The sequence below is a fragment of the Fringilla coelebs genome (assembly GCF_963513975.1).
Source record: "Fringilla coelebs genome assembly, chromosome: Z".
Taxonomy (NCBI): domain Eukaryota; kingdom Metazoa; phylum Chordata; class Aves; order Passeriformes; family Fringillidae; genus Fringilla; species Fringilla coelebs.
Genome location: NC_140031.1, coordinates 14,018,774 through 14,046,420, shown reverse-complemented (window position 1 = coordinate 14,046,420; position 27,647 = coordinate 14,018,774). Strand labels below are relative to the sequence as shown.

The following is a 27,647-nucleotide window of genomic DNA, read 5'->3' as shown; positions in this document are numbered from 1 at the left end:
AAAGACTTTGTGATGCTGGGGCATGTCCACAAAAGAGCAACAAAACTGGTAAAGGGTCTGGAGCACAAGGTTTGTGATGAGCAGCTGAGGGAGCTGGGGGTGTTTAGCCTGGAGAAAAGGAGGCTCGGGGAACATCTTACTGCTCTCTACAATTCCCTAAAAGGAGGTTGTAGCCGGGTGGGGTCAGACCCTTCTCCCAGCAACTGATAGTACAAGATGAAACAGCCTCAAGGTTTTTCAGGGCAGGTTTAAACTGGATATTAGGAATTCTTTACTCATCAAAAAGGTTTCAAGCACTGAACCAGATTCTCCAGGGAAGTGGTGGTCCCTAGAGGTATTTGGAAGATGTGTTGATATAGCACTTAGTACCCACCATCAAAGAGGATTAAGGAGTGGTTAATAGACTGGACTTGTGTAAATTCACAAGTATTCCGCCTTCCTGCCGGGCTAGTTTGCCCCCGAGCAGGCAGCACGGGCCAGATAGCTCATTCCTTTGTGGACAGTCTGTCCAAGTACCCAAGCTGCTCTTAGCTGCAGGCAGCCTTAGCAAGCCTAAAGGATATCAGCTCTTTAGTGATTTATCAGTTCTTTTATGATTTCAGCTCTTTTGCTTGCTAAGGCGCCGTGCAGGCTGGAAGGCAGACACGAGAGATGAGAAGACTGGTCCTGGAGTTCCACAGCAATGGTTTTACTGGGGGGTCTGTGTAGGGTTCCAGCGACAGCTCTTCTGACCAGAATGGGCTAAAGCATCCCATTATATTGGGCTAGAGGGGATCAGAAATTGTCCAATAGCAGGGGTTAGGGAGAAGTAACCTATGGGGTCACAGAGAGATAAGCTGGGGTCCGAAAGGCAGAAGAGAGGGGCTTCTTTTGCTATTTCACCGTGACTTGGCATTTTAAGCCTCTTCCCTCCACGGGACCCTAGCAGGCCTGGAGCCTTCTACACACAAAGGCAGACAGAATACATCCAAAGGTGCAAAAGAAGCTGGTTGTTTCCTAAGCAGCAGACTCAAAGCCTAGAGTCCAGAAATTACCAAGCAGCAGCCTCAGAGATGATGCAGCACCTGACACTATTTAGTATCCCTCTTCTCTAAAAACAATACAAACTAGGAAAATAAACTTTAGCTTTGTATATTCTTCAACAGGAAAATTCAAAATTAATTTTTAGATTCTTAAGGTAGTGCAGTTAGCTACCACTAAGAGAAGAAGAGAATTATGTAATTTGTGCAGGGGTTGAAGTTTGAATGCATAAATCTGGACCATTCTTTGGGAAAAAAATCCTTGAATTTTAGATTCAGCAGCCTGAGATTTTAATTCTCTGATTTGGACTAGCCAAACCTAAAGGATTACAACATTAAGAATTAAATAAAATTGAAAAAAAAAATTCTAATCTTTATCAAAGAAGATGATCTGAAAAGAAGAAATGAGGAAATCCATTCAAATTCAATAATAAATCTTTTAATATACAGTCTGTAGAGGTTAGTATAACCTAAGACATTAGGAATATAATTTTATATGTTATTGGTAGCTTTTCTACAGGGATTCAAAGTACATATTTTGCAGTTTTGTATACTCAGACCGCATTAGTAAGGGCGTTTTTTAATGGAAAGGTAAATTGGCAGAGACCAGCCAGCTCTGTGTCTGCATGAGGGTTTTTTGGTTTTATTTTTACCTTCTGCTATTTGTAGTGGTAAACCTGGAAACGGAGGGCTCCACACCAAGAGTTTTTCTTATACAAAATTATCATTTTTAATGATGGAAGAAAGAACACGTATCCTTGATTGTGTCCCTGAATGCCTGAGAGCGCTGTAGGTCTTCTCTGAGAAGCCCTACTGCAGCCTGTTCATCACTTTACTTAGGTAGGAATGCCTTGCATAAGGCATATTTTCATTTTGAATCCAAACACATTGTCTAGTTACTCTCCTAGTTCTCCTAGTATATCTGTGGCACTGAATGCATTAAATTCAGTGTTTTGTTTCAAGATGTACAGCATTGCAAGAAAAGTATTTTACCCATAAGCTATGAAATGTGTGAAGGACTAAAAATGGGCTAAAATCTGTATGAATAGAAGGTATGCAGATTAAATATGCTCAAGGATTGGTTTCTCTCAGCAATAATATCAAGTTTCTCTCAGTAATAATATCAAGTTTTTCTCAGTAATACTATCAAATTTTCTGATGTCTAGGACACGAGTAGGGGCTACATCAGTATTTCAGCAGAGGAGAAGGATGGGACTTGCATTCAGCCAGACTTCTTGGAAATCTACTTTTCAATGGGACATTGGTTTAGTATCAAGGTGTATTAGGTTTTTGCAGACACACATCTTGAAATTACGCCTACAGTAATATACCAGCTTACTGCTTATCTCCCAACAAACATGTGCCTGAAAGCCCTGCAGAACCTTTGCAACACAAAATTATCACTATTGCAAAAGTCCTGCGGCCGAAGAGGAGAAACAGAGTGTATTGTGTTGGCTCTACTTCTTCCACATTCTGATGGCTTTTGTCTGTCAATTTTCTTCATGTTTATTTCTCTTCAGACTTCATGGAAGGAATGTAGGAGCTCCCTATTGGTATTTTATTCATACTCTTAAATTTTCAGTGTGGGAAGTGGCAGCTCTGCTTTCTGGATAATGAGAGCAGCTGAAGAAATTCTGCCTGTCTCAAAAATACAAGCATATGTCAGAGGACTTCTGATCTGTGGGTTAGTGGTGAGAACTGTTACTATGATATGGAGCCATCACTTTCAAGTGAGACTAGTATTATGTTGGCAGTAAAATTTAATTATTGCATGCTATGGTGTGTGTTTTGCAAATGGTATGCAAAGGTAAATGGACAGCTTAATTGTCCCATTACACTGAAATAACATTCATCACTGTAAAGCAAATCCATTTCAATGAAGTATGTCACAGACTGCTTTGCATTGCTCCTGAGATTCAGCTTCTCAGTGTATTTATTTGAATTTTACTCTGTCATTCAAATCTGTTGCCAATGGTTATTTCTAGTTAGGTTTATGGGAGAGTAAAGGAATTAAATCTGCCCAACTTTCTTTGCACATGTCTCATGCAGCCCTAATTTTCTGATTATGGAAAATAAAAATGTAAATGTAGTTAGTGCATGTATTTGTGTATGTTAAATTTTAGGGTAGAATTATTACTACATTTTGCCAAGAAAAATAAGTCATTCAAGAACTAATACTCCATTCTTTCAGAAATTAGACTTACTTTTTGATTTTAATTTTCACTATGTGTTTGTGTGTGTGCTAGGAGATAATTGGTTAATGTTTTTCAAAACCAGGCTATTTCTTGTGTGGCTAAACCATACAACTAGGCTTTTTTAGTTTCTTAAAAAAAAATACCCAGTTGTGCATTTAAGGTGTGCTTTGTTTTGTTGTATTCTGCCAGTATCAACTTTTTGTTGTGTTGTTGCATTACCCACTCTTCTGAATGAAAAATCCTATTAATGACTTCCCACTGTTTTGTTTTTTTTTCTCAGAGTAGGATCTAATCTAGCTGTCCTAGCTGACAGTATAATTACAATAATTCTGTAAGTGGGACATATGTAAGGACATAAAATCAATGTAAAATAGAAAAAGGAATACTTGAACTTAATCTGTCTTTTTTTGATACAATCTTTTTATCCAGTCTTCTTCACTGGAAAAATGGAAAGTGAGATCTGGAAGAGTTGCGACTTTCATTTTAGAATCAACTACAAATATACCCATCTTTTAAATACTGGACAGGACTGTTACCAAGGGGCAAAGGAAACATCTACATTTTTATGAAGTTAGAGTAGGTTTATGCATCTGTATTTTTTTAATATTATCCTCTGATTGTTTTGTGGTTTTTTTTCTAAAAGAAAGTTTTGAGCTAATATGCGCTTTCCCAAACCAACCAGGTGTAACCCCACAACTGATGAGATCATTAGGTATAGATCTGATGACCTCCTTCACTGTGCTGTGCTGTTTGATGCTGACACATCTGTGCTGGCAGAAAGTGTCTGTGCAGAGAGGGAGGACTGTGTGACTGATATGTGTTAGCACTACTGCAGAGAGGGGCAGAGCAGAGATCTTTGAAGGGGCCTTCAGTTTTATCCTTTTGACTGTATCATTAGCACAATTGATGGTTGTGATGGCAGTACCTTGTATCCACTGCATTACCTTAGCTTCTGCTTTTCTCTGTGAATCTCATACTGTTCCATTTGCTCTGAATTTTAGTGTCTGTCCCTGGCATGATACAATAATTTCCTTTGATAAAGACACCTTCCATACCTTTTTTCCTTTCATACGTGACACCTTTTCTGTGTCTGTGGCCAGGAGAGACAATGCTGACATCTTTCCTCTCTCCTCCTAGGCATCTTGTTCACAGTCTTCAGGGGGATGCCTGAAAATTGAGGTTAAATGGGAAGCTTGCAGTTTAAACTAGAAATACTTGTTGTCTTCTGCTTCTGAAACAGCAGTTTCACTAACTTTGAGCATAGTGTGAGGCATGTGTACTCTTTTATCTAATGGAAGGAAAGAGAAATTTCAGACTGAATGTTATTTGTTAATACAGTATTAGGGCAGTTGGCAACATTGGCAAGGATTCTTAGGAGGGAAGTGGCTTGATTCCTTTCCAAGCAAGGGTACATTTTCACGTTGCCTATGCTTTGATATTCAGTTTTAAGTGGAATTATTCAAGATGCATTTGCCACTGACAAGTTTTCATTGTTTCTTGAACTCATCATTAGCATCTGCTCTACTGTACTGTTGATGCAATACTTGTTTGTCTAAAAAGATCATGTTATTTTAAATTAAGCAAGCAGTTCAGGTGCATTTTTTCATACGATATTGGGAGCAGTTATAAAATTCAGTTACAGAAGAAACGTCCTTCCCCTGGGAATATGGAGGAATGTTTTTGAGGCACCAGCATGGATTCAGGACCTTAGGAGTGTTAGAAGGCTCCTGATTTTTTCTCTTTTTTCTCATCTGTCTCTGCTTTAGCTGTTTATCTGCTTGGATTTTCTTATAAATTGTTTCCTGCTTTCTGTAGCTCCTTTCTAACTTGTTTGAAATAGCATTTAGGCAAAATTTCACGTTCTCTTGAAAAATGTCTTGACTGTCTGGCCCACATTGGAGTATCACAAGTTTCTGTTGGAATGCCAGGTTGTCTTGGGTGCCACAGGTGACCAAACAAACACAAAGGTTCCTGTTTAGGAATTACTATTAGGCTAAATTAATTCCTCAGGCTCTTTCATGTTGTATTTTGACCACTCAAATAATGTTCAGATGTAAAAGCACTAGATGAGAAAATACATACCTTTCTCTCATATTTTCTTAAAGATGCCCCAGTACCACAATAACAAAACAATTCGTTTTGCAAAAAGTAGTCATTATATGAAACTTCATTAGAACTGTTTATGTAGGTCTACACAAAGAAGCAGAACAGCTGATGATGACAATTAAGAAAACCCAAAGTATCAGGTCCAAAATTTCCATGTCTTGCACTCTAGTATTATTTGGACTGAGACTTGGGGAAAACTGCTGATGAAAGCACAATGGGAAAAGAAGAATTCCCAATTTGTATTGTAACAGAGAAGCTGCAAGGAATTTGTCAGCTTGTGTCTGTTCTCTACCCAACTCTCTGTATAAATAACTGCCAGCACTGGACCTCTCAGAAGTGCATGGCTCATCCAAAAATCCTTTATTCTTACTTCAAGCTCTGTCTGATGAAATGGGTTTTATACCAGTGCTGTAAATTACCAGTGCTCTACTACGGCACTGTCTTTCCTTCTGAATGGTTTGTTAAGCTAGCAACACCATTGTAGTTAAAAACTAACAAAAATCATCTTCAATAAATTAAGGGAACAGAGTAGGACAAAAATGAGTGAAGTGTCTTTTTGGAACCACTTTTTAGCCTTGAATATTTAAATTCAAGTTTAGCATTGTGGCTGTCCCCTTTTCCAGTGTGGTGTGGAGGGAAATGGGGGAAAATGCAAATTATGGTAGCGTTCTGGTTTGAAATCAAAACCAGTTAGAGACTCCCAAGTCAGGAATACAATTTATTAGGAAAAGGAAAAAAAACCAAAACCAAAATACATACAATAATGCAAAAGAAAAACCACTGAAAGAGTCAGAATACGACCTGACACCCTGTTGGTCAGGGTGTAGCAGTCCAGTTGGATTGGTGGCCGCAGACCTTCTGCTGTGGCAGATGTGATTCTGTTGGAGCAGTGATCCTGTGGAAGAGTGTAGTCTTCCTCTGAAGATCCAGTGGAAAAGGCAGTTGTTCCTCTGGGGATCCAGAGTCATCTCTGTGTCATGAGAAAAGGCATTGATGGGCCCATTAACAGGAGAGAAGGAAAAAAACAATGCCCCTCTTGGTTTCAACAGCTCTTGAAGATGGGAATAGAATACATCTTTATATTGTAACCTAGGACAGATAGTTTGGTAGATGCACTGAGAGAAATGTCTCTTATGCTTTGAATCTTCCTCAAAGTAAAAGCATGTAATTACTTGGTTAGTTGCATTTAATGCTGAATGTATTTGCTTTACTAGGCACCACCCTGTAGTGATGAATATGTTTTCCTATAGAGGAGGAGCAGATGAAGCAATTTTAAATCCCTAAGTTCTCTTAAGCTTGCATTTTCCTCTTTCTTCATGCACAAAGGGATGATATCTCTTCTCTCAGTTCTGTACGACAGTTTCTTCAGCAGTACATTTGCTGTTGACCTTCATCAGCACTTAGTTCCTCAGGAATTTACTTGTCACTCTAGGTCTTTTGTAGTTAATAGAACGAAAAGGCCTGGAAAATGAGCTAATGGCATTGCCAGGATAGATGTATTGATAGCCTGATCCTCAATGCAAACATGTTCTGAGTTACTGTGGAGATAATATGTAATATTCAGCTACTTTGCATTATCTTGTCATGGAGTTTCTGGCAGGCAGGTTTGAGGTCACTCCAGTCTCTGTAAGAGCTGTTTTTTTCCAGACAGGATGGAAAATGATCTGAGCAGTACCAGGAAGTGAAGGACAGAGATAAATACTTTTCAGATTTCTATTTGCAAAGAAATATTTAGTAGTAATAATAATTTATGTGATAAATATTAAATATAGTCTGACTGAACAGTGCCAAAGGGCTTGTTTATAGATTTTGGGAGATGGGATTTGTTCTTCACTGTGCCAAGAGTAGGGAAATGGGAATATTTGTGTGTGTGTGTGTGTGAATACTACTACTGTCACAGATGACCTGTGACACTGGCCTGACACCAGGCACCCACAAGAGCTGCTCACTCACCTTCCCCTGCTGCAGCTGGGCAAAGGAGGGAGAAGGGAAAAAAATTATCAAAGGCTCCATGAGTGAGACAAGGACCGGGAGAAATATTTCAAGGGCAAAACAGGCTCAACTTTAGTTGCAAAGTGAAATTTATTACTGACAGAATCAGGGGAGGATAATGAGAAGTAAAATAAGGCCTTAAAACACCTTTTCCCCCAGCCCCTTCCTCCTTCCCACTGCCAGGGATACAGGGCATGGGAGTTCAGTTGGTCAGTTCATCACCAAGACTTTGATCCGCTGCTCTGGGACAGGAATCCTTTCCCTGTGAGGCCATGGAGTCCCTCCCATGGGAACAGTTCTCTGTGAACCTCTCCGGTGTGGGTTCACTCACATGAGCAGCAGCCAGACCTCTCCTGCTGCAATGAGAGTCCTTCCCACGGGCAGACACTCCTCCCAAAACTGCTGTGGCTGTGGTCACTCTTCCACAGGGTGCAGTCCTCCAAGGACAGGCTGCTGGGCCCTGGAAGCTGGGCCCTTTCTCCCCACTGGGTCTCCCACTGGATCACAGCCTCCTCCAGGCACCCAGCTGCTCCTGCATGGGCACCTCCCCTACGGGCTGCAGGTGGATCTCTGCATCCTTATGGATCCCCATGGGCTGCAGGTGGATCTCTGCATCCTTATGGATCCCCATGGGCTGCAGGTGGATCTCTGCATCCTTATGGATCCCCATGGGCTGGGGGTGGATCTCTGCATCCTTATGGATCCCCATGGTCTGTGGGAGGGATCTCTGCATCCTTATGGATCCCCTGGGCTGTGGGTGGATCTCTGCATCCTTATGGGTCCCCATGGTCTGTGGGTGGATCTCTGCATCCTTATGGATCCCATCGGCTGTGGGTGGATCTCTGCATCCCTTGTGGATCCTCACAGGCTGCAGAGGCACAGCTGCTTTGCCATGGTCTCATCATGGCCTGCAGAGGAATCTTGGCACCTCCTCCCCCTCCTTCTCCACTGACCTTGGTGTTTTCCAAGGTATTTCCCTCACATGTTCTCACCTCCTTCTCTTCTCTGACTAGAAGCTGAAATCTTATGACTTTGTTTTGATTTTCTTCTTAAATATATCATCATAGAGGTGTTACCAGCCCCTCTCATTGGCCGAGTTTTGGCCAGCAGCATGTCCAGCTTCAGAGCCATCAGGGTTTGACTCTGCTGGACATGGTGGAAGCTTCCAGCAGCTTCTCACAAGGAACCATCTTTGTGGACTCCCTGCTACCAAAAACCAGGCAGTGCCAAACCAATACAACTGCCTTCATTACATAAAAGAGCATAATGATTTAGAGATTAACAAGTAGTTGGCCTGACAGTTTAGTGAGACAAGTCTCTTCCATATGTTTTTTATCATGGACCATAAGTGGTGATACTTGTAAGGTAGTGGATCACATAGCTGATAAAAGGAAGCACAAGAGAAGAGCTTTGCACTAGCAAGTTTCCCAGGCATTTAATCACAAACTTCTAGATTTTATGTCTGTAACAGTAAATGTTTATTACTGTCCATATAACCACTCAAAAGCAAATGCAAACCACTTGAGGCAGAAATTAATTTATTTTCATCTGTAAAATTGACAGAGTCACAGAATCAGAATATTCTGAGTTTGGAGGGATCCACAAGGATCATCAAAGTCCAACTCCTGGCCCCATACAGGACATCCCCAGGAGACCCCGTGTGCCTGAGAGCATTGTCTAAACGCTTCTTGAACCCTGCCAGGCTTGGTGCTGTGACCACTCCATGGGAGTCTGCTCCAGTGCCCAGGGTGAAAACCACCCTCTGGGTGAAAAATCCTTTTCTGATCTCCAGCCTAATCCTCCCCTGACACAACTTCGGGCCATTCCATCACATGCTGTCACAGGTCGTCTCAGAGAAGAGATCAGGGCCTGCTACTCCTCTTCCTCTATAAAGACAGTTATAACTGCAATGTGGCCTCCCCTCCTATTCTCCAGGCTGACCTGATCTCAGCCATTCCTCATATGGCTTCCCCTCAAGGCCCTTCACCACCCTCAGTGCCCTCCTTATGTCATGTTTCCTACTAGCCCCACTTGCACTCCCCTTTCCTCCTTGGCAACTCTGGGTTGGCATATGAGGTTGTTGCAGTCTTTAGTTATTGGGGTTAGAGCTTGTTCAAAAGTGATTGCTCTGCTCATACTCACAGAACTTTGTACTTCTCATTATCTCCTGTCAGTAGTGTGTCAGGTCTGGACCTCTTTACCTTCCAAGATCAGATGCATCCAGTTTAAAGTAATGGAAGCAGACAGGATTGAATGCCATAGCATTACAAAAAGTAAAAATAGAAGTAGCTGAACACCACACCACGAGACACCTGCTGCGGTAACACATGCAATTGTATCACACTTTAAGAGAAGAATGAGTCCAGAGGCTGAAAGCAATTCCATGTTTTGAGGGACAAACAGAAGTGAATACTGAGCCACATTTATGTATTTGCCCATACTTTGAAATGACCTCTACAGGCATCTGGAATAGAACAAAACCAATTGGTTTCTGCTGATACAGTGATACAAAGCTTGGGTTTCTGAAGTGGCAAGAGACTTTCTAAACTGAGGTGGATGTACAGTGTTAAGATGTTCTTATTGCTGCATTTCCTAAGTAGAGGGTTCTTTTGAGGAAGCGGTGACATTTCCATCAACAGATAGATGTACACTGTGCTTTTCATGGGACAAAACCACTGGAACTAAATTCATTGCTCCTCAGTGTCAGTGCTTCCACTAAGCCGATGATACTACTCAGATTTTGGTTACACCCAAGGGAAGGAGCCATGGCAGTGGCTCTCCTTATTCTACTCCTCACTCTTCTCCTATTCGCATCATACAGAGCCAAGAATGAGACAGCTCTTTTCCCTCTGTTGGTGTTTGAATACTGTGGCTATGAAATAGGTAGGCTTTCAATGCAGGAAATGTTGACTATCTTGTTCTGTCGCTTCCAGGCACAATATTATCTTTAAAAAAAACCCAAACCAACAAATAATATTACATTTCCATTAAAAATTTCATTTTAGGGTAAGATGGTGAAAGGAATGGGGGGTGCAATGGACCTGGTATCCAGTGCTCAGACCAAAGTCGTTGTCACCATGGAACACTCAGCCAAGGTAAGGCTCTGGCACTTTCTAAATCAGTGTTTTGTGCTGCACAAAAGGCCAAAAAAAATAAACAGGGAAAAAAAGACATATTCATTCTGCTACTTTGTGAGGATTTGACAGTTTTGCTGTTATTATGGTGATGCAGCTGGAGGCTAGGTTAATATGGGTCCATTCCTCTGGTAAGCGAATCATTTACCATGGGAGAAAAAATGAAATATTAACTTCAAGTTTAAAAGCTGCACACATTTTTTTTTTTAGCTACTTCATGCAAATTTAATGGGGGTGGCCATTGCTGAAGCTATAGTAGATGCTACTCAACTCTTTGCCTCAGAATAATTTGAAAGATGGAAAGATATTTACCTTTGAAGTTGCCAGTCAAATTGGTACTGCCAACTTAATAGAATATATTTTTTTGGCATGATGAGATGCAGGCTGCTTTACATCATGTGTGAGTTGTTAATCTAGAGACTTCTTTGTGAGGGCATTGATATAGGTATATGCTAGAGATAGAAGTCCCCCACAAAAGATCAAAGGAAACTTTGCATTTGAAACTTCTAACACAGGAGAAAAAATGTACTGAAGGAGAAAAATCTTTACTTTTTTAAAAAATTATTGTGTTTTTGTTATTCCAGAGTTATTATATGTCTGCAACAAGAATTAATTTTGCTTTTTCCAAAATAATATCTCTTGTCAGAATTTGCATGGTAAACTATAGTAAATATGTAAATATGAGAGTAAATGTAATAACTGTTGTGTGTTTTTTAAATGAGATTTGAAAAATTAATTTTCACTTGAAAATAAAAGCAAATATATATTGACTACTATTCTAGTTTCACAATTTATACTAAACTGTGATCTCAAGGGGCACATTTTGAGTAACAGGGCTGAGTTTAACCTAATAGTTGTCATGTTCATATGCATATATGAGTAAATGAAGGTATTAGATGAATTTATCTTCATGGCTTGCATCACTGTCACACAGCCTCCCAAAACCTGTAATAACATAGGGAGTTATCCATTTGCTCAGACACACACGTTAGGTATTCATGTGATCTGAATAAATATTTATGCTAAATGTTTACTTACTGTGGAATTTGGTTAAGGCTTAGAGTCTACACACAATATAATCAAACCAGTTTTTCTCCTAAAAGTAGTATTGATAAAATATTTTCCAACGCAGTGTTTGGGAATTGTTTGCTGGGTTGTTTTTGTTTTGTCTGTAGGATTACTGAAACAGGAAAGAAAGGAAGACAGACATAGGTTCACAGTTAATAGGAGGTCAGGCATAGAATTGTTTATTTTGGTGTATGTGTACCTACCTTGTCCACTTCTGTGGACAGTGTGCCTGGTGTGCACTTCTGCAGTTACAGATTTTCATAAACGATTTCTTCTTTTGTGCAAAGGCACTGCCAAATTAACAACTTGCATTATTTTTATTTTATTCTTATTTTTAAATGGCACTTTTTCCTCCTACCTAGCCTCTAGCCTCTTTCTGGGGTCTTCATATTGATGCTTCTTGCTTGCTCATATGTGAAGATTATGTCCTATAGAAATCTAGTGCTCAAAACTGCTGTTACAGAGTTTACAGAGTTTTCAGGCGCTCTTTTTTTTTTTTTTTTTTTTTTTTTTTTTTTTTTTTTTTTTTTTTTGATAGTCAAATAAATATAGCACCCATGAAGCCAGTGCTGAAAGTCAGAAGCCTTTTGTTGGGGCTGACTCCATCTTCCAGAGCTGATTTTCTAGTCATTGTTTCCAATTCTTTACACCCAATATTTTATCAAAGACTTACTGCCTGTGAATGTCTGTGTCAGAGGAGCAATCCTTCATCCTGCTCAAAGCCCAGTGTGTTTAGTAAAAGGACGTTTCTGTAATCTTATTCTCCAAATAAATAAGAACTCTACCATCAGACGTTAAAATTTCCTCTAAATCAACACCAGTCAAGATTTGATGAATGGAAATACAGTGGAAGACATGGGGTATGGGCAATGCCTTCAATAGACATGTGCAAGAGGTGCTGCAAGAGGTAGTTCTTGTGCTAGTTTTGTCTGATTTATGATCTTGTGAAGGATCTTCTAATCCTTTTCAAGTTTGGTTGTTTGGGTTTTTTTGGTAAAAGTGATGACTTGTTAAACATTAAGGTGAGTTTTTAAAGGAGTTTAATAGCTCTTTTCCTTTCAGTACACATGTTGCAGTTTTTAAACACAGAAATAGGCTGAGTCCTTGCAGTACAGGCAGAATATAATTTGCACTAAATTATGATAGTGGAACTAGTAACTGTCTTATCACTCAAATAAATACTCAAGGAATTTTACTCTTTAAAACTCTGATATGCAGTATGTTAGAAATACAGACAAATATGCTCAGTCCCAAGTTAATTACATTTTAAATTACTTAAGTTTTTAAGTGTAATGAAGACCAAAATGTACAGAAGATAGATGAGACAACATGAAATCAGCATTACAGAAGAATCACCAGCTTAAAAACTGCTCTTGAGGAAGGGTAACAGACAAGTACACAAAATGCTGAGGGAATGGAGTAGTTGGATGCAGAATTGTCACTGCCTCATAAACAAAGTAGGTGTAACTGACTGAAATTAGTTGAAACAAGAAGAAACACTTTCCACAGCCAGCTAATGAAGTTGTGGATGATAGCAGAATGATGCAAAAATCTCAAGGAATTAAGTCTATATAGAAGGGATTAAACTATTCTATAAGGTTGAGTTCATCAATGACAATTAAATACCACTGCCTGGAAACAGTCTCTGCCTCAAAATCTGTGCATTACAGCATTATCAGGAACCAAGAGGGCATAATTGCAGAAGAATATTTCAATTTTTGCTCTATATGCTTAGGCCACTGAGAGACACTTGGCAAATGGACCTTATGTCAAATTCATTAGTTTTTCTTAATGTATTTGTTTCTAAATTACCTCTTCTTTCATAGCCATGAAGAAAAGAATGATATAATGTAAGCTTGTTATTTAATGTCAAAACAGTCCCTGTGCATTTGTGTCTAATTTGCTAAATACTGCCTGAGAGAATTAGAAGTCAAATCCTTACCCCATACCATCATTGACAGGTTTTGCAAAGCTCAGTAATGTAAGGGCTGGTAATTGTTCCATGTTATGAAATGAGTTGCCTACACTGTTCAGAAAAACAGAATGGAGACTGGTTTTAAGCACTTGATTTGGGCATGACTGAAATGTGGAACACTGAATTGAAAATTCCTTTCTGTGAAAAGTTCTGATTTTAACGTGTTGTGGAAGACTAAGGTCATTTTTGTTCTTCAACACCAGAATTTTTTATTTAAAGCTGACTGGAACACCTAAGGTTTTATGTATCTACACAATAGTCTTTTCCTTTATCTGTAAAAATCCTGAATAAATCTGAATAAATTCAGATGGTAAAAATCATGCAGTTCCATTTAAATTACTCTTCTTACAGTGCCCTGATGGATGTATTCCAAAAGTCACAGAATCATTTAGGTTGAAAAAGGCCTCCAAGATCATTGAGTCTAACCTTTGAAAAGATCAGGAAATGCATTTCATCTTTAAGGCTAGCTGGTGATAGAATAATCTTCAGCTCAAGTGTAAAGAAGCTCAAATGCATCAGTTCTCAGGGTCACAGGAGCCATTCAGGCTGCCACCTCCATAAGTCCATGCCTTTCAACCTCAATTAGGTAACACGGAGAGACACTTCATTTCACATGGCTGAAAAGTGTATCTGATGTGTTGATGAAGATATTACAAATAGCACAGATTCATCTTGGCTCTTAGGCAGATTGCACAAGGACATTCCCAAGATGGACAGGATATAAAAGTAGATCAATTGGAAGTAACCGGAATGAAGAAATAGTTCCTCACAGAGAAAGATAAATTCAAAAGCACAGGATTGCTTATTGTGTTATCACTCAGGAGTCAAACTGGCTGTGAGATGGCCCCTGATTAAGCCTTAAGGTAAACTGATGATTCTAAATGGTTATATGAGACATGTTACACTCTGAGACTTTTGAAATGCGTAACTGAAAATTGATAATTAGACAAAAAATTAAAAGCATTGGGTAATGAGAGAAGTGTGCACTTAGTGCTACTTCTGTAAAACACTTATAAATTCTGACCAAAAGAGTAATGATCCCTCTGCCTTATTTCCATTCATAGCTCTTGCAGCCTACATGAACTTAGTATGCTCTGGAGACCTTTTTTTAGCTATTATTTTTAAGAAATGAAGAAGAATAAAGGAAAAAAAAGACAAGGACTTTCCCAGAGACGACATGGATAAATAAACTGGATTTACTGTTTTGACAGCATGACTCTGCGCTTGAACTCTGGAGATCTGAAGTTCCTCTGTGTGTGGCTGATCTTGCACATACAATTTGTGATAAAGGATAAGACAGGGAAATACGTTGCCCATAGTGTTGTTCCCTAATTTTTGTCATCACATCAGTGAGATTCCGTATTATCTCTTGTCCTCACATTGTAGCAGCAAGAGCAGATTATTAAGCAGCAGTACGCAGGACTTCTAAACTCAGGAGTCCACTCAGTGGTACAGTAAGATTCTTAGTAGTCAGCCATTGAAATGAATTTGAAGAGTGCTCTGAGCACATTGAATATTTATATAACACTGAATGGCTACAGCTGTGATTTTCATGAACATATTTGAGTTTTTAAAAAACTGATATTTGTATACTGTTAAACACAGGGAAATGTCCATAAAATCCTGGAAAAATGCAGTTTACCACTTACTGGGAAACAATGTGTTGACCGCATCATTACAGAAAAGGTAAAGTACTTTTCTTGACTCCTTGTTAATAATTTCCTCCTCTATCCTTAATAGCAAACAATAGCAAAGCTTAGCAAAAATGAAGACTATATTCAGTATCTGTTGCCACTGAAGTGAAAAGATGGCTTTGGGGTTCAGATCCAGAGGTCTTGGGGCTCGTATTTTTCATTTTAAAGTTTTGACATCTAGCTTACTGAACTGTACCCTTGCATGCCTTCAGAACAAAGATGCCACATATGACAGGCATGAAAAGTATCTCCTTGTTTTCCCCCAAAGTATTTCTGAAAATTTGCTGTGACATGCTAATTTTCTAATATGGCTGTAATCACAGCTTGGGAGGCAAAGGTGCATTGTTGTTTCCTTTTGTTAGGTTTTTGTTTGTTTGTTTTTGTCCTTTTGTTTTGTTTGTTTTTTTTTTTTTTCCCAGCAGAGCACACATAGGTTGGACAATTAGCATCTTTCATGTTTATTACATACTGTTTCAGAGAAACCTGTGACTGTAGCAGAGCTTTAGTTCTTTTGTCCTTACTTGATTCCATTTGTGAAGTGATTTATTCTCCAGTGGAAGAACATACGAGCATCTGATACTGCTGCTGCTCAAAGTACATTAGTGGATCTATTCAGCAAAGGATAAGTGACTTAAGGCTTTTTGCTGTAGTCATACTCCTTTTATTTTTGGTGTTTACATTTTTAAGGACTTAGAGTAGTCCCTCTGTGAGCCATCTGTTATGCCAAGTACAATGCATCAAAGGTGCTGCTGAAGAATTTTCTTTCTCATGGTGGGATATTGCTACATCTAAAGGATTTTTCTTCACAAAGTAAAGGAAAACTTATTAAAATATGGAAGTTTTCTTTTTTTAAAATTATTCTTCTACCAACTGGCCACATACAAATATAAGGTACAAAGAAAATGAGAGAGAACAAGGACTAATAGAAAATAAACAAGTAGAAATGTCTGTAATATTTATCAATTGCCAGATCTTGTGGATTTATTAGTAAGTGATACAAATGTGCAACAACATTTGGATAGTGTTGCAAATTCTGTTTCTACAGTAGTGTCCTGGAGTGTTCCCTATGCCCAGCGTCTCTTTTAAGACTTAAAGAAGCTGTCTTTTTCCAGTCCCTTAAAAAGCAGTTTCATATGCCCAAAGGACCACTAGGCTTTAGGACACTTCTGTGACAAGCTTACGACTTCACTTCATTCAAGTTGAAGCTCTGCTGGTCTTTTGCTACCAAACTTTTGTTTTTAAGGAAAATTACTTTAGACCTTATGGTTTCCCTGGCAACTAGATTGCAACCTGTGTATCTCCCTCTGGTAGGCACTATTAAAGTGCACATTGTTTTACAGGTATTTTTATTTGATGCACTTGTCTCAGAGGTGGAGTGCGTATCTTATAAAGACATCAGACAGAACAGCGTTTGCTCCTTCAACCTCTTCCTCTCAGACTTTCTTTTAAAAATACTGCAGGGCATCTTGTCTTTCACTGCTAGCTTTTAAAAATTCTAGCATTTGCATTGCAGTAGCTGTTGGAGAAACTTATAGTCAGCCAAAGATGATTTCTCTACTGGCCATGAAATGAAATAAAAGAATGGGAAGACATTATTTTCCTCTATTTCTTTTGTGGACTCTTGGTGGAAGTTGTCTTGCAGCAAAGAACATCTCAGCCCTTTCCTTTGAACCTCCCATTCTCACCAGATTGAAGCAGCAGGCATGATCCACATTTCCTGCAGTGATGAACAGTTGCACTTTTCCCCCACAAAACTAACAGATACTAGATTCTAGATATTCTAACACATTCTAGATTCTCTTTCTCAGTACAAATAAATGAGGCAGAAACATGTATTAGTCAGTTATGATAGTGAAAAGTGGCATCTTATGTTACTGAAGGAATGCTGTCTAATGTCAGGACACCATTTTGTTTAGTGTTACTGCATTTACATCCTCATTTTCTCTTTTAATAATAAAAAAAAATAATTATGTGCTTTTTAAACTTAATAGGCAGTGTTTGATGTGGACAAGAAGAAGGGATTGACCCTCATAGAAATCTGGGAAGGACTGACAGTAGATGATATCAAGAAAAGCACTGGCTGTGACTTCGCAGTAAGTAATTTTCCAAATCAGTACAGTTTGGAGTCAGAACAAATATTCTCCACAAACACTTATCACATGAAGGCTTGTAGTTGAAGTAGTTTCTTCTTTATACATGAGGACTGAATAGATTACATGTGCGATTTACAATTAAGATAATTTGGAGCTAATATAGTGTGATGATATCAGAAGCATCAGAAGCTAGGAAAACCAGGAGAGATGGAGAAATAGTTAAATTAGAGTAGAGTTTAAAAATTTAAATAAAGTTTAAATTAGAGTAAAAAGACAAGTTGAAAGGAAATTTTTATGCTTTGAAAATGGGAGTTGATTAATCTCTTAAGAGATGGATAAATATTTATTTTTTCACTGCATAACCTAGTTTACCTAACTCTGTAGCTAAGTTTCATGCTGTCTTTAGGTGGAGTTGTGAGTCTTCTTGACAGAAGTGACTAGTTTTCCCCTCTGTGTTAGTAGTGCCAATCAATTAACTGCTCTAAGACTGCCTTGTACAAATTGAACTTATGCTCTGCATTAATCCAGAAAACTCCTGCCTTTTGACATTCACATTCATTCTTAAGTCTTACTTAATAAAAACACAAAACTACATAATTAATAGAAAGCTGTAGCACTCTGGAGTATAACTGAATGCATGTATGGTTGATAATACAGTTTCTTCTTGGCCTGTCCCTACATCAACATTTCAAAATCTTTTCTTCTGTGTTGTGAAGTCTTTTGGGGCAGGTCAGCCCTCCTTTGGCGGGGGGAGCAAGTATGACAGTGTAAAAATTGTGCTGTAAAAATAGTTCAGGAATATTTAGTAATGAAGTAAAATACTCCTTTTTGCAGTTTCATGACATGTCACCTAATTCATGGCACCTAATTCATAAACTGCAGAGCATTTGGAATGTGCAAGGGTTTTTTATTAAGGCTTTGAGCATATTCTTGTTAGTAAGGAAACTTCCTGAGGAATGAACCTGTGAAATTTCATTTATTTCCTGCGTTCATAAGAGAGTATTTCTGATAACTAAATATAATTGTGTTTCTCCTTAGATATTTTAAATAAAGGTCTGTTAACTGCTGAAAATGCCTTTAATTATCTGAGAAAAAGATGTTGGATTAAAGACTAGTAGCCTGCAACTGCAGAGTGCAGGAAGGTGCTACAGAATCACTTTCCTGAACCTAACGATGCTAGGTTACTAACTTTCCATGTCATATTTTAGGGAAGTCATTATTATTTTTTAATTTAAAGTGGAAGCAAACTTCCATATACAGCAGTTCTCTGTGGAAATGAAATGATTCATTCAGCTTCTGACTTTGCTCTAGTAAAAAAATATCATTTTAAAAAAACTTTGATAATGCCAGGACTTCTTTTTCTTGGCCTGATCTGTCAAGCAGCTAGCTTGACAGAATTAAAACATAGAAATGATCTTTATAGGTTTGTATCTATTGCAGTCAGACACTCTGCTTTGTTCTTTTGGATTTAACTTGGGGAATAACTTCATGATTTGTAGGTACAATTTTAAATAGATGTAAACTACAGCAAAGGACTTCTGTTTGCAGAAGTCACTGAAATAAATTCTTACTTGTTCCAAACCTGCTTCTTTGAAAGGACTTGGGTTTTTTTTTGTTGAGATGACCAAGAGATACCTATTCAATTAAGTGGTGTTTCCCAAAGTAAATGCTAGCTGCCTATACTCAAGGCAGTGAAAGCAGAAGCAAGCAAAAAATTCAAAGAAAGAAGTGATCAGGTTAAACTGATGGGCCATGAGATTAAGTTTTGCAGCAGGTATGACAGGGCAAGGCAATTAGGTCCAAAGAAAAGATTAGCACCACCCTCTGTTCCTTGGTGCTTTCCTGGAAATGTTGCAAACAAGTGATACAAACTTCGACTCTTTAGTGTAGCCTGAAGTTAGGAGTTCATGAGAGGGATTGGAACAATTCACTGTCTGGCTCCCTGGGATGTCTCTCCAAGACCAGGAAGGGATCTTCACAGGCATCATTTCCTAGTTCTCCAGAAAGCGAACTCCAGCACAGTCTGCTTTGTTCGGCTGCTGCAGTCATGCATGAAATCACGAGCTGTGGGCATGAAAAATGTAGATGCTTCTTGGTTTATGGATTTACATGTACTTACCTTGATTGCAGTAGCTTGCATAAATGCTTGCAAAACAATGCTTGTTTGCAAAGCATGTACCTCTGCCAGAGCACGTGCAGGTGTTGGTGTGATGTACTTACAGCTCCTTACAAAAGTCCTCACAGTCCCCACAGCACTGCAGATTGAAAGCATGACAAGAACCTAAGTTATTTGTTTATTAAACCTGTGGCATGGAAGCACACTAGCCCTTTCTTTCCTTTTTTCCCCTACATCCTGTAAAGAATGTTTCCAGGCCCCTGCTGTCTTTGAAATCCTTACCAAATCTTCTGTGGAAATGTTTGACAGCAAGACTGAGTTGCTGTTGTGTAATATTGGACCCTTGCTGGCCTGAATTATATATATAGCAAAAAACTACAGGTTCTTCGCTTTGTTTTGAATTTCAGAAAATAGGAATTTAAGCATAGTGATAGGCAGTTATTCAGACTGCAGCATCCTTGGTCTTTTTTTTTCATGTTTCAAAACTCTGCCTTAAGCTTTCTTGCAAGAGTAACAGTTGTGCTTGTGATTATTTATGTTCACTGAATGAGACATCTTGGGTTTATTTATATTGGTAACAGGAGCTTTAGTGATACTGTATTGCCACAGTAAAAGCAGGATCATATATTTTCCTAGTTTGAAACAGAACTAATCAGGGGGAAATGAGGAGCTGACCCCTTTTTCTGGTAGCTTTTTTTCCAGTAGATGCAGTGTGTGATCTGAACTAAAACAAATGTCTTTCTGAGTTCACTAGAAATGAGATTTTAAGAGATGGCTTTATATGTAACTGCCTCACCCCATGTAGACTCCTCTTTGGAGAGGAGAAATTCATTGTCTATACGACCATATTTGAGACACATTTGACTATACAGTTCCATTTCACAGCCTGCTTACTTACTTGGAAAAACATCTCCTAAAGAACATTTGCAAAACAAAATGTCAAAGGAAACATGATTTAGAGTCAACAATCTTCATTTATAGACTAGCATCATTTAAAAAATAAACAATTCGCCCTCAGTTTTACTGTGTTGTGAAGACAAAATGTTGGCTTATCTTGCATGCTTAAATAAGATTTGCTGTAGCCTAGCATATAGATCACCTTGGCAGGCAATCTGTTTGGGCTTGTACTGCCTTTTACCATTGATGAGACCATGACAGAACATACTTTTGCAGATGTATTTAATTATAAAAATCATCAGGATAAATCAAAAGTCCCCATCACAACCTTTTTTCCCCCCTTAGTCTTAAAGCTTGTTTTTTCAAAATGTTCAAAGATAACATGGTGTATAGAAAAAGCGTCTGCCATGTCTAGCGTATGTTTAAAAAGGAATTGTCCGTCCAAGTTCAACCACTGAGTTAAAAATTATAAAGGATACAGATTTTATATTCTGGAAGTACATTTTCCTTTGAGGAACATTTTCTTTTGAGGCTGTTGCAAGATTGAGTTGATTATTACTTGGAAGCTGTGGGGTTTTTTCCCTGATCAATCACCCCTGCTGCAAAAACCATTAGAAGAGATTTTTGTATCATATATATACACATATATATTTGATCTTAGAATTTTAGAATTGTGGTTTGCATTTCTCTGAAATGAAAAAATAGGTGTTAATAAATGATAAGCAACTTTTATTAATTTAACAAATAGGCACTTTTTTTTTTCTTTTTGTTTTTTAAGAGCTCATTTTAAATTTTTGAGTACCAGCTTGCTGTTGCTTCCTTGTTAAGGCAAATGGAACTTAACAGGATTCAGTTCAGAATCAGAACCTTAAGGAATGGTTGCTTCATGGAAAATCAATGAAATAAGTGTAGGTCTGTTTGTGTAGCTGAAAAGGGTACTTTGGGTTTGGAAATCAGAGATTCAACAGGCTTAGACTGCAACAAGCCCCAGAGCCCATGTGTCTTCTTACCAGTTGAGAGGCCATGTACTGGACTGCACAGGCAAACTCCTCCCAGAGCACCTACCTGTCCAACATTAGCAAAGTATGAAGCTTTCAAGATCAGGTGCTCTTCCTGTAAGTGAAGTAATATTAAGAGTGTGTTGCTTAGGAGGTAAAGTAGCAATTCTGAAGCTGTGCACTGTGAATACGGTCTGCATTAAGCTCCTTCAGCCCTTACTAAATGCCGTCCTCTTAGCACAGAGGGATACTGGATTGACTGTCTCTAGTGGACACAGGGAGTCCAGAAATGCTTTCTGCATTTCAGACTTGATTACTCCTTGTTTTCCAAGCACAAATTGTCCCATTACATTGGCATTTTTCTGCTTATTTAATCACATTTTAGTCAGAGCAAAAGTTGTGTTTGGGTCCAGTTTTGAGTGGTGCTGGGCTTTCACCACCTTCCTTATCCTGAGCAGACTTTATGGCACGTCAGACTCATGGGCATCAGAGCCATCTGAAGCGGATAGTGGTACACACAAATGATAGCTGTTAGTGTCAGATGTGCAGATACCACATTTAATGGAATATGCTCGTCAAATGTAAAACACTTGATGTTTTGATGTACTGAAATCAACAACATCAGAAAAAATAGAAATCTCTCCAGTAATTGCCTTTGTTATTGTTTGCAGAATATAGATTTTAGTGCTTCTACCTTCATCCTCCAGTGTTTAGCTTTACTTGAGTGGAACCATCCCTGTCTGTGGCACAAATAGGCCCAAATAAAGTGGGGCGCATAGTAACTGGGATTCTGAAATGTTGAAACATTTCTGGAACTAATCCAAGAATGCTGATGCATTGTACCTATTACAGCTATTTATTATCCTGGTTCACACACAACTTTGAAAAAAATCAGTGAATTGTCGCTATCCACTGAAAACATTTCATTAGCATTTGATACAGTAAACACATTCTTCATGAACTAAGTTTTCCTCAGTGGCTAGTCTCATAAGTCTCTTAAATGATGATACATAGTGGCTGGAGGAAAGATCACATAGAAATTTAAGTGGTACAGAAAATACAGCTCTGTACCTCTAAAAGAAAGCAGCATTAATGCTTGAAAAGGCACTTATATATTATTCTTTCATGAGTTAGTTTCTTAAGTACTTTTAACTGAAAAAGATGGGTTCAGGAGGCAGGAGGATGCAGTAGGTGATGCTTCCAGGGGGCACATTCATCAGCTAGGGGCCAGATTATCCACGGAACTGTTTTTCATCTTGAAAAAGTAAGATCACATGAGTTATTTCTGATCTTCATCCTGGGGCATCAAGCTGGGAACAGGAGATAATTAAAGAGGCTTGGACCTTCTGTGGAGACCTATTCCTCAGAGGTTTCATGTAGACCTGAGTAAGAGTTCAAGCAAATGTTAACCACTGCTGCTATACAAAGTCTTCTCTGTATTGTTACTATTTACACCTTCTTTCCTCATCTACCTTCCTGTTCAGGCTTACTATGTTTTATTTTTGGCCTGCTGTATATCTTATAATATCACTAATTGAATTTTGTGAGTAAATGAATTAAAATAATAGAATACATAAATGTGTCCTTACACAAAACTTAATGTGAATGGGAGAATGCAAGGTTTTTTTTAAAAAAAGCAAAATTGGAATTAATTAACTACATAATCATTAAACAAATAAAATTGAGTGTGAATGGAAGAAAGACATTTAAAAGTAGGAAATATAAATTTGATATTGTATTATATCATCATCAAGCAAATAATCTCATTAAATGTATCCATATACAATAGTTGCAGAGTGTTTATTGTATATGGATACCTTTCATTGCATATTCCCTGCCTACATGCATCTTCCAAAAGACTGACTGTTACTGTTACTTCACAGAAGAATCTGGAGGGGGCAAGTACAGGTTCATCTTCCCAAGTTTAATATGCTTACATTCTTACACCAATAACCTATCTCAAAATAAATAAAGCTGAGAATCTGGATAGTAGCACCACACATATCTTGTATTCTTGCATCAGAAAATTTAATAATGGTGGTGTTTATTTCTGACATACTGCAAATATGGCAGGTTAAATAAGTGCAGTGTCTCGAGTCTTCAGTGGTACATAGTAGATACAGGTGGAAGTGAATGGTGGGTTGTGCTGCTAGATCTTATCTGTATAACAACTTTTTTGGGTTCTTTTTTCCCTTCTTTTTGCTAGGTTTCACCGAAACTAATACCAATGAGGCAGATTTAACTGCGAATTACAAACTGGGCTTAATTCACAAGAAGGCTTGTTTCCAAATGGAATAAATTGATGACTGTCTTGCAATGTTACTTTTTATTTTCTTTTTTTCTTTTTTTCTTTTTTTTAAGGGCTCTTTAAGTAGTTTCCAGATAGTTAAACTCAGGCTGTGACTATATGCCTAATTGTATTCTGCTTTCATAACATTACCAACTTTATTGGAATGGTGAATATATTCTCTAAGTTTTAAATCATGTTATAGTTAAATGTTAATGGTCGTTGTAAAAGAGAAAAAAAATGCCTTGTAGTCTCTCTGCCAAATACTAGGGGTTTTTTACACAGAATTAGAAAAAAAGTCATGCAAATTTTATGATTGCCTCTTTGTTTGCTGATATCTGTTGCTCTGGAATTATAGCACTTACCACGTCCATTCTCCTGTAAAGGTGTGGGTCTTTCTTTTCTGGAGTGGCTAAAACAAATACAAGTATCTGTAGAGAGATATTGGGAATATGGATGTTCCTTTTCCTGAACCTTTTCATCAGTCTGTAACAAAATTGTTTAAAGTAGTGGAAATAATTGGGACCTAAATATATCTGCTATTTCCACAATGTGTGTCTGTTGGTATTGAGAGGTCTATACCTCCCAAAGTCCAAATATGACCCTTCATATTTCCGTCATACAAACTAGAATGGGGCTTGTGTGAAGGAGGAAGATGAAAAAGTGTCTGTCCTCATGCAGACAACTGATAGCTGCACAATTTCCCACGTGAACTGCTTGTATTATCCAGATATAATGCTTCTCTTCAGCTCCCAGTCAAAGGCAAATGAATATAGTTTCTGGAGTTAGGTCTGTCCTTCCAGTGTCTCATAGAGAAATAGGGGAAGATAAGGTTGTGGGCACTGAAGAGTCTTCTGAAGGGAATACAGATGGTTAAGGGTAAAAGCAATACGCACCAGAAAAATCTAAAGAGTTTGGAACCCAATTTCATCATATCTTGAGACAATCAAAATGAAAAGACATTATCTCAGAGTCATTTTGATGAAGGCCTTATTTTCCCTGTTAATTGCAAAACCATTTTCATATTTTGTTACTATTGCAAACAGATAATATGACAGCTTTGGATCTCAAATAGCAAATCAGTACAATATGTCTTTATTATACAGAGCATGAATTGACTGGAAATCAACATTTACTAAAATACAATGTTCTCTCCAATATAATGGTTTCTGTCATTTATGTCATTTATATAAATAGGAACATGTAAAACACTTCAGTTAAAATAATTCCTGACATGTGTGACATCAGGACTGGAGCATATTAAGTGACTGAAAAACAAGTAAAATGTAGATGGACAAGAAGTTTACATAATGCCTATTATACATGTAATAAGCATGTTTAGCACATGACATAGAAAAGCATTCTAATACTAAGTGAATAAGGGATTCACCATAGTCAATGTGTGTAATGGAAGGAATGTAACACATTTCTTGGGCAACCAGACAGAAAAATCGTGCAATATTTAGCTCTTGTACTAGCCTCAGTACAGCATTTTTCCATTCTAAAATATTAAATGCTTCTCTTTCATGGAAATAGCTACAAAATGTGTCTTGATCCATGCATGGGTTTTACAGCAGTGAAACTGCTTCAATTGGAGGTATTATATTGTATAGTTGCACTTACCCTAAACAGTTCTTTGATAATCTCTTGTCAATATCATAACAAACTACCCTTCATCCCAGAAAGAAATAAACAAAATGCCTTTGTAAACACCGTTATGCCAGTACAAAAGTATTCCCATAATACTAAACTGTGACTTGAATGCATGGCTGCTAGTGGGTGGTAGGCCATTGTGTAGCCTGAATCTATAGGCAAGACCTGATGCTGAGCCTGTGGGAAAGAAGTGTGTTGTACAAAGACCAGTGCTAATTTCATGATTAATGTGTACAAGTGATTGGTTGATAGATAATTGTCATCAAAGACTTGAAACTGCATTTATCATAGTGCTCCAAGGTATCTTAACACAGCATGTTAATTTTCATGTTTTCTCTATTTAGGCTACTTAGATGTGTTCCCTGTGTTACTCACTCATTCCACATGAGTTAAGTTTGACCATTTTTTTTCCTGTGGAGGTAGACTCAAGTTCTTCTCACAGAGGTTTTGAAGATTAAAAATCTGTATATAATAAAACCTGACTATTTTAGCTCACTGTAAACAGTTCCACTTCTGAATAGAGCTGCCCAGAGGCCTCTTCTCTAATCCATGAAGACACTTGAGTGACAGTTCTGACCCTTGTGGTGGTGACAAAGCAAAAGGTGCCTGTCTATACTTTCTGAAGAGCTACTCTGAGGGAATGGGTGTAGTCCCTGAAAGCATTTTGTTCATCTTCACTCAAAGCTCTTGTATAGAGTACCCAAAATGGATGATGGTTTTAGGGGAGAATTATAAAGACTATTGTAGAGGGGAGGGCAGTCACTGTTAACTTACCAGAGGAAAATAACCCCACAAAACCAAAAAGACCAAAGAACACAAACATTTAAATAGATGGGCAAGTCTTAAAAAAATCTATAAGTGAAAATGTTGATCTATTGCAATTATCTATGCTACATTAGTTGTAGAACTGATTAGTTAATTCCAGTGAACTTTACACAACTATGAAGTACAGGAGAAGTGTCTGAGGGCAGGATCAGGTGTACGCTCTTTCTGCCATAGAACTTCGCTTTGCTGGTACACGCACAGAAGCTATTGTTGTCATTAGTACATGGCTATAAAAAGACTAATGACCTGTTAATGTCTGGGAGCACCTTGGTTTCTGAATCAAAGAATTAGGACCCAAGAACTCCCTATTTCCAGCTTTTCTGGTCCTCTTACTGCCTTGTGGAATGACAGCTGTGTTCTCTGCCTTGTCTCCTGTTGCTGGAAAAGGGGATGTTTTTCTTCCTACCTCACAGGGATGTTGTGAGGAATTAGGAGCTAAGGTCTGTGCAAGAGGTTCTCTTCAACCTGGGGATCACACTTGATCAAGAGTGTGGAAGAGTACTTGAAGACTGTCATATGTGCTGTACATTTGAGTTCTGTGTCTTATTTGTGTCAGTGTTAATGCAAGAGAGCAAAAGTACATGGTGCTGAAAATTGGGGATAAAAGGAGAACAGGCTCTCTCCATAAACAGCAGTGATGCTGTAGCAACAGGAGACAAGATATGTATGTCGCACATGAATTTTTGTATCTTGAGGACAAAAGATTGTTTTAAAATATTGGTATTGTTATGAAAATGTCATGAGTTCGCACAAGATAATTGCAACAAGCTTTGAATCCTTTTTATAATTCATTTGTTAAGCAAAATAAAAATTAAAGCACTCCTAAGTATTTCCCTCTCTGTGGGCACAAGTGTGGTTCACAGGTAAGGTATACTCTGAGCAGTAGTTGCAATAGTTGGCATGGCAGGGATTAAGGTTTATTGGGATTGAAATCATTCCCTGCTTGACAGCACTTCACAAACAAGGACAGTTGATACCCTCTGTCCTGAATAAGATGGTGATTCTACTATATTATCACATTGCACTCTACTTTATATTTTATTGATTCTTGTCCCTGAAAGAAGGAAAAAATGTAGAAAACATAGCTGTGCTGTAAACTCTGCAAATTAAACATCAAAGTCCTTCCTATGTGCAAAAACAATCAATAAAATAAAGGTTTAAAAATCACAGGTTTTGTCTATTAATTTGTCTGTTACTATTTTTTGTGGTGTTCTGTTCTGCGTTTGGGAGAAGTAAAAGTTTAGCTTGTGTTCACGCCACCATATCACAAATCAGCACATGGCAAAACCTCAAGGTCTTGTCTGAATGTGGATGGGTTTGATAAACAGAAATAATGAAGCTCAAAAATCAGTTAACAGCTGGATTCTACATGTTCTCTCTTCTCACTGATGTCTCTGTTGGGTCAATCTCAAACATAATTATCACATTCATTTTCAAAATGACTTGTTTTTCAATCAAGTTAAATAATGGACTGCATATGTAGTCCTTAGAGAAGAGATTTTTTACCTTTTGATTAAAACTGCTGTAGAACTGATCACATTTGAGATGTTAATCATCGATGTTAGCGTGTGGCTGCACTCTGAAAATTGTACTAG

The 27,647-nt window shown here is 38.2% G+C and overlaps 1 protein-coding gene across 1 annotated transcript in view; it reads left to right on the top strand.

Annotated features, from left to right (window-relative positions):
- OXCT1 (3-oxoacid CoA-transferase 1) overlaps positions 1-27,219 on the top strand; it is an 82,524-nt gene extending 55,305 nt beyond the window's left edge. The window contains exons 14-17 of the mRNA XM_084224694.1: positions 10,318-10,407; positions 15,095-15,175; positions 17,175-17,276; positions 23,494-27,219. Of these exons, the coding sequence (XP_084080820.1) occupies positions 10,318-10,407; positions 15,095-15,175; positions 17,175-17,276; positions 23,494-23,529 (309 nt within the window). The 3' untranslated portion in view covers positions 23,530-27,219. The remainder of the gene's footprint in view (positions 1-10,317; positions 10,408-15,094; positions 15,176-17,174; positions 17,277-23,493) is intronic.
- The last annotated feature ends 428 nt before the right edge of the window (positions 27,220-27,647 follow it).